General features: G+C 36.5%; 1 protein-coding gene across 1 annotated transcript; it reads right to left on the minus strand.

The window, feature by feature from the left end:
- Positions 1-6750: 6750 nt before the first annotated feature.
- LOC143221871 (uncharacterized) lies at positions 6751-10405 on the minus strand. The gene is made up of 4 exons (XM_076447482.1): positions 10185-10405; positions 9797-10085; positions 6950-7624; positions 6751-6876 (listed from the first exon to the last, which is right to left on the minus strand). Exons 1-4 carry the CDS (start codon positions 10403-10405, stop codon positions 6751-6753), a joined length of 1311 nt encoding a protein of 436 aa, XP_076303597.1.
- Positions 10406-11040: the final 635 nt, after the last annotated feature.

The following is an 11040-nucleotide window of genomic DNA, read 5'->3' on the forward strand; positions in this document are numbered from 1 at the left end:
GAGGGGACCGTGCCGTAGAACAGATAATGAAGCGGCATTAGGGCGCCGGATTGTTGGTTCTCGGTGGGAGCAGATATTGCCGGAGTTCCTCAAGGTGTGGGCTGTCCCTGAATATTGTTTTGGCCATGACTATGCTTAGCCTTGCCCCACATTCGCTGCAGTCCAGCGGGGGTTGCATGTGGAACAGTGGCCCTTTACGGAGTAAAACCTAATAGTGCAAAAATAGAAGCAGTCAAAAATTTCAAGACTCCTAAAACTCCAACTGAAGTAAAATCATTCTTAGGACTTGCAGGATATTATAGGAAATTTGTAAAAAATTTTGCAAAAATCAGTAAACCTTTATCAGAGCTGACAAAAAAAAGATATTCCTTTCCATTGGACCGACTCTCAACAAAAGGCATTTGACATACTTAAACAGAAATTATGTGAACAACCAATTCTACAGTACCCAGACTATAATAAGACATTCTGTTTAACGACTGATGCATCAAACGAAGGATTAGGAGCAGTTTTATCTCAAGACGGACATCCGTGCTGTTACATATCCCGAACTCTCAATTCAGCCGAAAGAAATTATACCACCACTGAAAAAGAATTATTAGCGATAGTATGGGCAATCAAAAGACTTAGACAATACTTACTTGGACGAAAGTTCATTATACAAACTGACCATCAGGCACTTAAGTGGTTGAAAGATATTAAAGATCCCTCGTCCCGACTGATGAGATGGCGACTCAGATTAGAAGAATATGACTACGATATAGAATACAAAAAAGGAAAGGAAAACACAGCCGCAGACGCATTGTCCCGTATATTCCCTATAACAGACGACTTAGCCCTTACCACTGACGACTTACTCGACTTATATAATGACACAAGTCCTGATGCCTTACAACCTGAATCCTCACAACCACGAGACAAGCTCCACCAACAGTATATAGATTGGAAGACAACCCCATCTGCATCCCCAATAACAAAGAAACCTAATTCCTTTAAATGGACACAAATCACTAAAGAACAATTAGGAAATTATAACGAATCAGACTGGTTAAACAAGTTACACGCAATAGTTATCTCAGAAATCGACAGAACTAAGAAATCGCAAATTCAACTAGGTATAAACGATCCCACTATAACGCGACTAGAAATTGTTCATTTGGAACTTATGCTCAGATTTCTTATCTCAAGAGTACCTAACGGAAAATTAACCATAGCAGAAGATCCACAATCCTATTCCCAAGAAGATAAAAATACCATAATTCGAGAATCCCACAGTCCGGAAACCTCCCAACATTTTGGAGAAAATCGTACGCTAGCCAGAATTAAAGAAAAACATAATTGGACCGGGCTAGAAAAAGATGTAAAAGAATTCATTGAAAATTGTGAAACATGTCAACGAGAAAAATTAACACGCATCCGTCCCAGAGAAGAAGCTGTTATAACCGACACACCTCTTGAGCCTAATGACAAAATTGCAATGGACATATTCGGATCTCTGCCCAAAACCAAACACGGAAATCAATTCATCCTCTCAATACAAGACAGCCTAACCAAATACCTTGTCCTTATACCTATGAAAGATCAACAAGCAACTACTATTATACCGAAACTATTGGAGCATTATATATACATATTTTCTTCCCCAAAACATATTCTAACAGACCAAGGTAGTAACTTTGTTTGTAACCTAATGGAACAGTTCGAGCAAGCATTCAAAATTAAACACATAAAAACAACATCTTTCCATCCCCAGTCAAACGGTTCTCTTGAAAGAACGCATGCAACAGTTAAAGACCTAATACGAACATGTACCGCCGACAGACAGAATGAATGGGACGAAAATTTAAATCTAATTTGTATGGGATATAACACATCGTTACACGAATCTACTGGATTTACACCTTTTGAACTTACATTCGGTCATAAAGCCAATATGCCCTCGACAATAGCTGTTACACCTTCATTAACACGCGAACAATTATTTAAACTCTGGAAAAACCGACATGAAGAATACCTGAAAAGAGCTAGAGACACTATGACAAAAAATAAAGAACGTTACAAACGAGACCAGGACAGACGAATTATACGAACGCAATCTCTTTTTAACACTGGTGACAAAGTATTGGTTCACAACGACCACAAGAAACATAAATTAGACACAGAATGGTTAGGACCTGCACAAATAATCGAGACTAAGCCCCCTAATTACACTATCCGATATTTAAATAAACCCGATAGAACGCAAAAGATACATGGTAAACGACTAAAACTTTTCCGATCTATTACAGGTTAACATGGATCCCATATATTTAATGATATTATTATTACCTTATGTAAATTGCTTAATAGTTAACCCGCTTAACGATTCAACGATACTCATAGAAAAATTAGGGAAAAGTTTTTTGTACCATAGCGAATTAAAATTGGTAATAGCAGTTGACCCAGAAAATATTATACAATCAGCAAACAATATTAGAGAACTTATGAACAAAACGATCCAACAATGTAAAGATTGTAAATTCAAACTAGAAATAGCTGAGATTAATAGAAGAATATCCAGAACGCAAAATATTGTAAACCGTTTAAAACAAATATTATATGTGAGAATGAAACGAGGATTATTGAACATAGTGGGTAGTGTATCAAAATTTTTATATGGAACTTTGGACAACGACGATTTAGAGCTCATTAACAAAAATATAGATAAACTTTTCGATGCCAATAACAACCTGACCAATATAGTACACGATCAAACTAATATGATTCGTACCATTCTCAACCAGTCTAATTTTTATGCATTCACAAATTTACATCAGGAAAGCCATCGGTTGTATGTTGAAACACACGACGAATTACATATCACAGCACAACTAATAGCAATAGAATCCCTCACAGCTGAACTCATGGAAAACACTAACACACTTAATACAGCAATATTGTTGGGCAAAAGCGGTATCATCCACCCTGAATTAGTAACACCAGAGACATTCCTTAGAGCACTAAAAGAAATTAGAGAAAAAAATTCACTTTCTGATCCAATAGAAACAAATCCAGATAATTACCAAACGTTACTTTCCATCAGTTCAGTAAAGATAATTATTAAGTCAGGAAAAATTGTTTATCATATATCCGTACCCTCGTTAGAAAACACCGAATGGACCATCAAAAGATTGTACCCTATACCTCAAAAGCGCGGCAAAGTCTTCATAGCCCTAGTATTAGATGACAATATTATCTTGGAATCAGGACACGAATTCATACTGTTAGACAGCCAATTTCTAAAAGAACAATGTACTACCCATAGCGCATTTACTCTGTGTAAACGAACAAGACCCAGTCACTCACTTATTAATAGTCACGAATGCCAAAGCGAGCTTTTGAAACTTCATACCAAAACCACGAAAAATTGCGGATTTGCTTTATTTAAAATATCTGAGTTAACTTACATACCGATAGATAACTCCAACAGATTTATTGTAGTTCCCGAGAACCCGACGACAATTCAAGCATTATGTAAAACGAATCAAATGGTACACATCGATATCCCAAGTATTATATACAGTAACAGTGATTGCATCCTTCTGAGCGAGAACACTGTGATGAAAATAGGAGGAAAACCGAAAGAGATAGAATTCGAAACGCGATTCAAAAATATTTCTATAAATTATGCACCGGAAGATCTCGATGTAATTCGCGAAAAATTAGACCGAACAAACGTAATATCTACTAACTTCAAGGAATTCCGAACCACACTCGATGAGATGGACGATCAATTAAACAAATTAAAGGGCCAACACCGCATACAGAACTGGACATCAATTGGATATTCAACACTCCAATATTTGGGGTATCTGGCTATAGGACTTATTGGAATCTACCTGCTATACCGATGTGGGGTCCTCAACTGTTTAAAAGGGTTCACTCGTGTTGAAGTTCAACGTCTATATATTTTAATAGCCAGCCCAATCACACAAAACTCAACGTCAGCTCGTCTTTAATTAATGGTTAATTTAACACCAACGTCAATCGTGAGGATACAACAATATCTCAGCGGAATTTCGTAACCGATTCCACAACTCACGTGTTTTTCGCTGCGAGGTCGCACACAAGAAGAAGAAGAGACAGGCGAACAACCAACATATATGTTATGTACACAATGTGCACATTCGTTCCATCTGCTGTATTATTGGCGTACCTCCTCCTCACTTACGCCATAATTTTCGTGTGTGGAAGGCGGGCTAATTAAATGTATACCTCAACACTCCCTCTCGCATTACACACACGATCATTTTACAGAACAAAATTTAACAAAAAAGTACAATCAATCCATACCCCATCGCGCTCTAATATTCAAGAAGGTTTCCTTTGGTAACGGTTTCGTAAGAGGGTCTGCTAACTGATTTTCGCTCTGTACATACTGAACATCAATACTACCGTTTTTGTATTGATCGCTTGTATAAAAGAATTGTGTTTCTATATGTTTGGTGCTCTTAATTGATTCCGGATTTTTAACAATCGTTATCGCACGCTGATTATCACACATTATATGAGTAGGCGTCCTTAAATTGTACTCTAGTTCAGCCAGTAGTTTTCTGGTCCAAATGATGTGTTTCGTTGCAGAACACAGTGCGACAAATTCTGCCTCAGTTGTCGATGTAGCTGTTACCGTTTGACGTTTCGAACTCCAGGCAATTGGATGATCATTTAACAAACATAGCCAACCAGTCGTACTTCGTCTAGTATCTCTGTCTCCTGCCCAATCTGCATCGCAATATGCAGTCATCTCAAATTGATTTGATCCTGCAGAAAAAGTTATACCATAATTTTCAGTACCCTTTAAATATTTAAATACTTTGACCACTCCATTCCAGTGTTCTCGCTGAGGATTCTCGAGAAATCTGCTTAAAACTCCAGTAATATAGGCCAGATCCGGTCTGGATGCGATCATTAGAAACATTAATGAACCTACTGCTTCTCGATATGGATAATATTGACCTTCACTATTATTATTATCGCCTTTTGAGAAATGTAAACCTGGATCAACTGGAATGGAAACAGACGCACAATTATCAAAATTAAATCTTTTGAGTATTTTTGACGTATAGGCACTTTGATGTATTTTTATTGTCCCGTTAGCTTCATTTTTGTGTATTTGTAAACCGACAAAAAATTGTGCCTCTGAAAAGATAATTTGAAAATTAGTTCTCAAACGTTTTAACAAATTGTTTATAGAATTTACATCATTTCCGCAAACAAGTCCATCATCAACATAGAGTGCCAAATACAGTCTTTCACCCTTTTCAGTTACTTTGAAAAACACACAAGGATCAGCAGCACATTGTTTCATTCCAAAATTTATCAAGAAATCTACAATTTTCTTATTCCATTGTCTGGGTGCCTGCTTCAAGCCATACAAACTTCGTTTCAAAAGACACACTCGGTTGTCCTCTGCAAATCCGTATGGTTGCTCCATGTAAACCTTCTCGTTCAATTCTCCATGTAAAAACGCCGTTTTCACATCAAATTGGTAAATCTTCATATTCCAAGCTGCAGCAATTGATAATAGCAATCTGACAGAGTCAAATTTAACCACCGGTGCGAAAGTTTCTTGATAATCGATACCCTTTACTTGAGAGTATCCTTTTATAACCAATCTGGCCTTGTACTTGTCTATTTCACCATTTGCCTTATATTTTCTTCTAAAGACCCATCTATTTCCAATTACATGCATATCTTTTGTTCTGGATACGAGTGTCCATGTATTGTTTTGTTTTAAAGCATGAAGCTCTTCATTTACTACCTGAATCCACTTTTCAGCATCCTTTGCCTCCAAGGCTTCTTCAAGATCTACTGGTTCTACTTGAGCCATAAATGTTTCAGCCAGAGTTACTTCTGAATCATCAGTTCCTTTGGGAGACTTGTTTCGCAAATTGTAAGGATCTCGTGGAATCGGCAAACGTGGATTTCTGTATTTTGAAGGAGTATCATAAGATTGTTCACTGCTTCCCTCTTTAACTAACTTTTCATCCAGATTTCTTGTTGCTTTTTCATTTTCTTCTTTCTCGTTCAGTTCTTCAATGTTTTCTAGGCTAACATGATGAGAATTATTGTCTTCATTGAAGACGACGTCTCTTCGTACTAAAACCTTCTTTGTTCTAGAATTAAATACTCTGTAAGCTTTGCAACCTTCGCTGTATCCAAGAAACAGACACTTTTCAGAGTTGGTTTCCCATTTTGTTCGGTTTTCTTTTGGAATATGTGCATAACACTCACTTCCAAACACTCTAAGGTGTGACACAGATGGCTTTTCTCCATGCCATTTTTCAAAAGGTGTAATTCCTCCTATTGTTTCTGATGCTGTTCGGTTTTTGATATATACAGCTGTATTTACAGCCTCTGCCCAAAAGTATCTTGGAAGATTTTTGGCATGTAACATGGCTTTTGCGGCATCAATCTCTGTTCTATTCTGCCGCTCAATGAAACCATTTTGTTGTGGAGCTCTGGGTGTGGTTACCTCGTGTTTAATACCCTTCGACAGTAAAAATTTCTTTACTTCAGCATTACAAAATTCTTTTCCTCCATCAGTCCTTAGCCGTTTTATTTGTTTATTTTCTGCTAGAACTTCGGCATAAAATTCTTGCAATTTATCTGCAACATCGGATTTGTATTTCAGAAAATAAACGAAACAATACCTGGAACAATCATCCTTAATAAGTAGAAAGTAATCTGATCCTCCTATAGACTGAGTACTCATCTTTCCGCAAACATCTGCATGAAATAGTTCACCAGGGATTTGTGATCGTCGCGCTTGATTTTTCGGGAAACTTCTTGTGTGTTGTTTTCCAAGAACACAACCTTTACAAAATGGATCTTCCTCTGTCAGACCAACAATGTTTAGTCCTTCAACTGCATGTTGCCGATGCATTTGTCTCAAGGTTCTGTAATTTACATGTCCTAGGCGTTCGTGCCACATCATAGGAGAATTGCACGCTGCTAAGTTTGCCTGTATTATTCTTGCAGGACTGACCTTTAATTTATACAAGTTTCCATCTCTTACTCCAGTAATGATTGTTTTTCCATTTCTTTCAAGTCTCATTGTATTTCCTCCCTCTTCAAAGGTAACTTTGGTACCTCTCATAGTTGTTTGATAAACAGACAATAAATTTTTCTCTATTTGTGGAACGTATAGGACATCCTTGATAGTGTGTGTTCGAACAATACCATCATCTCCTTGAATCTGAACATCCACGTCGCCTTTTCCACGTGCATCGATCTTTTCACCATTTCCAACCTTTACACAACAAGATTTTTCCGGATATGATTCAAAATTCTTAAACCAGTCGTTCTGAAAGGACATGTGATGCGTTGCACCTGAATCTGCAAACCACACGTTATGATGTTCCTTGGAACATTCAGCAGTTAATAAAAATGGATCATTGTTCGAGTTTCCATCAAATCCAACGGAATACCTTTCATTTTTCACAGGTCCTTGTGCCATAAAGGAACGTTGATTTTGGGTGTCTGGGTAATCTCGAGCTTTCTTTCGACATTCCCTTGCCCAATGTCCTGGTATTTTACAATAGTTACACTTTCCTGGACGTTTCTGAGAATTTCCTGTATTTCTCTTGAAATTATAAGAGCTTGAATCATTGTTATAATTTTTTGACTCATAATTTGAATTTTTCTCACCTCTTTGATTACACGGTCCAACAAATTTCAACTTTTTTTGTGATTTCAATATACTGTTGGGTCCTTCTTATAGAGTTTTTTGCGCTGATTCCGAATCTGGTTTTAATTTTTTTCCTATACGTCCAGTTTTTGAAAATCATGGCTTTGAAAAAAAAACATATTTTTCAACTTTAAACAAATATTGTGATGTTATTATAAAAGATATTGAATTGTTGTTTACAGCAAACGATTCTGTAGACTTTCCCGAATACAGTGACATCCAATATTAATACATTATGATTGTTTAAACATGTTTAAACAATGATTAAAGACGGAGATGCACCACATTTGCACCAATTTTTGCGGATATTTTCGAATTTATCTCAAAAAATAAGGGTCCAGCGAAAAATTGAACTATACCACGCGAAAGAGCAGACTTTTATCTTGAGAAACCCCCCTGTGAAGTTTGCATGGTCGACGTTTTTACCGAACCAGAAAGCAAAATATCTTCGCCCGACATGCGTTGACGCCAGTGGTGCTCTTCCACTAGCGCGGTCGTTCGTCGGGATACGGCGCGGCGCGCTGCGGTGAAACGGCGCGTGGCTATAAGCGCGCAATTATGTCAGCTTACTTAAATGTAATATTTTATTAAATGTTATACTATTGTTATTTATTATTTATTAGTATATTTATTCAGTATAAATTATTTTAAGTATTTTTTAATGTTAGTCTCTCGTTTATAGTATATTTCATACAAAAAATACCTTTTGTAACAAAAAAATAATTTATTCACACACTACACTATTACACTATTTACAATGCTAATATATATGTGTACACTATTCAGATATAATACACTACTAAAATACATATATTATATACAGAACAACTAAAATACTATAAATAACTATAAATGTTTTTTATGAAGTTTTATACGTAGCAATGCAGATTTGAAATGCTTGACACGACTGATTTCAACAAACACAAAGCCGAAACTGAACTCTGGCATCAGTTTTCTTAAGAACCAACACGATACATATTTTGAAATAAATGATGGTCTACGGACAACGGAATACATACAATGTAAGGAAAGTCTGCAATGCGGTGACTGAAAAATTTTATTTTCAGTAATTGTCGTCTTATCTATGTATTGTAATTATAGTGCCAATGAACACTCGAGATTCTTCCGAGTAAAATAAGTCCAAACACAATATAAACGGGACTATTTTTATTGACTTAAATACATAATTAAAATAGTTTGCTCCATATTAAATCGATATAGTGTATTATATCTGAATAGTGTACACATATATATTAGCATTGTAAATAGTGTAATAGTGTAGTGTGTGAATAAATTATTTTTTTGTTACAAAAGGTATTTTTTGTATTAAATATACTATAAACGAGAGACTAACATTAAAAAATACAAAAATAATTTATACAGAATAAATATACTAATAAATAATAAATAACAATAATATAACATTTAATAAAATATTACATTTAAGTAAGCTGACATAATTGCGCGCTTATAGCCACGCGCCGTTTCATCGCAGCGCGCCGCGCCGTATCCCGACGAACGACCGCGCTAGTGGAAGAGCACCACTGGCGTCAACGCATGTCGGGCGAAGATATTTTGCTTTCTGGTTCGGTCAAAACGTCGACCATGCAAACTTCACAGGGGGGTTTCTCAAGATAAAAGTCTGCTCTTTCGCGTGGTATAGTTCAATTTTTCGCTGGACCCTTATTTTTTGAGATAAATTCGAAAATATCCGCAAAAATTGGTGCAAATGTGGTGCATCTCCGTCTTTAATCATTGTTTAAACATGTTTAAACAATCATAATGTATTAATATTGGATGTCACTGTATTCGGGAAAGTCTACAGAATCTTTTGCTGTAAACAACAATTCAATATCTTTTATAATAACATCGCAATATTTGTTTAAAGTTGAAAAATATGTCTTTTTTTAAAACTCCATTTTCTCAAAAACTGGACGTATAGGAAAAAAATTAAAACCAGATTCGGAATCAGCGCAAAAAACTCTATAAGAAGGACCCAACAGTATATTGAAATCAAATTTGGTGTTGGACAGTGTTATAACTCGGCTGACGAAATTTGCCTCTCACGAGCAGGGCTGTCTCAACGCTGGTTTCCTCCTTTGATCTACTGCACAATATTGCTTCCTCGTTTACTAAATGATCTGTTAATCTATCAACCGTTTGGTCCCGTTTCGGAACTGCATACCAAGCAGTTCGAACATTATCAAATTGCGGAGAAAGTCCACTTAATATTTTGGCTATAATTACTGGCTCCTTCTGTTCAAGGTCCATATCCTTTAGACGTTGAGTGAGGGATACTATTCGTGCGATGAAGTCCGCCATTTTCTCATTTTCCTCCATTGTAGCATTGATAAATCTATCGAGTAGAACCTGCACGGATTGATCACTTTTTTCTGAATGCACAGTACGTAATCTTGCCCACATACTTGCTGCTGTAGAGCAATCGGATAAATACTTTAACTGTTCTAACTCTAGACCTCGCATCAGGAATGCTTGTGCTTCAGCATCCTTTTCATCATAAAGTTTGCTATTTTCTGTAGTTCGTTGTACACTACCGAGAATATATGGTTTCAATTTATTTTCCGTCATGAAGATTTCCATTTGTCTACGCCACAATTGGTAATTATGACCGTTGAATCGATGTATTTGAAACAGACGTTGCTCACTGACCTTCATTTCTCTTATCTATTTATTTCTACCTTTTTGCGTTAAATTTGCTTGAAATTCTCTTCCAGGATTTGAACACTTTGAGAAGAAATGAATTTGAATTTCAATATGTAATCTAGATAGAATCTATTAAGTAAAGAAAGCAACTAACTAAATTAATAAATCTAGATTCTTCTATAGCCACGTGGCTGGGCCCATAACCTGTTGAAGTTCAACGTCTATATATTTTAATAGCCAGCCGAATCACACAAAACTCAACGTCAGCTCGTCTTTAATTAATGGTTAATTTAACACCAACGTCAATCGTGACGATACAACAATATCTCAGCGGAATTTCGTAACCGATTCTACAACTCACGTGTTTTTCGCTGCGAGGTCGCACACAAGAAGAAGAAGAGACAGGCGAACAACCAACATATATGTTATGTACACAATGTGCACATTCGTTCCATCTGCTGTATTATTGGCGTACCTCCTCCTCAACTCGGTTGACGATCAACATTTGCTGCCCAATAGCTCATTCTACGCAAAACAACGAAGTCAACAATCTAACATCGACCACCCGCCCTCCACCGTCATATTCTGGATCACCTCGGCAAGTTTGCGAATTAGAATTAACATCTCCAATCCCCAAAATAAAACGA

Source organism: Lasioglossum baleicum, chromosome 1 (assembly GCF_051020765.1).
Source record: "Lasioglossum baleicum chromosome 1, iyLasBale1, whole genome shotgun sequence".
NCBI lineage: Eukaryota > Metazoa > Arthropoda > Insecta > Hymenoptera > Halictidae > Lasioglossum > Lasioglossum baleicum.

Excerpts from the sequence above, each read along its gene's own strand:
- LOC143221871 (XM_076447482.1), bottom strand. The coding sequence starts at position 10,405 with ATGAAGGTCAGTGAGCAACGTCTGTTTCAAATACATCGATTCAACGGT. Across the intron at positions 7,625-9,796 it reads GCGTTGAGACAGCCCTGCTC|AGAAATACAGGAAATTCTCA; the intron begins GTGAGAGGCAAA and ends TATAATTTCAAG. Across the intron at positions 6,877-6,949 it reads GGCACGAACGCCTAGGACAT|AGGAAGATCCATTTTGTAAA; the intron begins GTAAATTACAGA and ends TTGGTCTGACAG.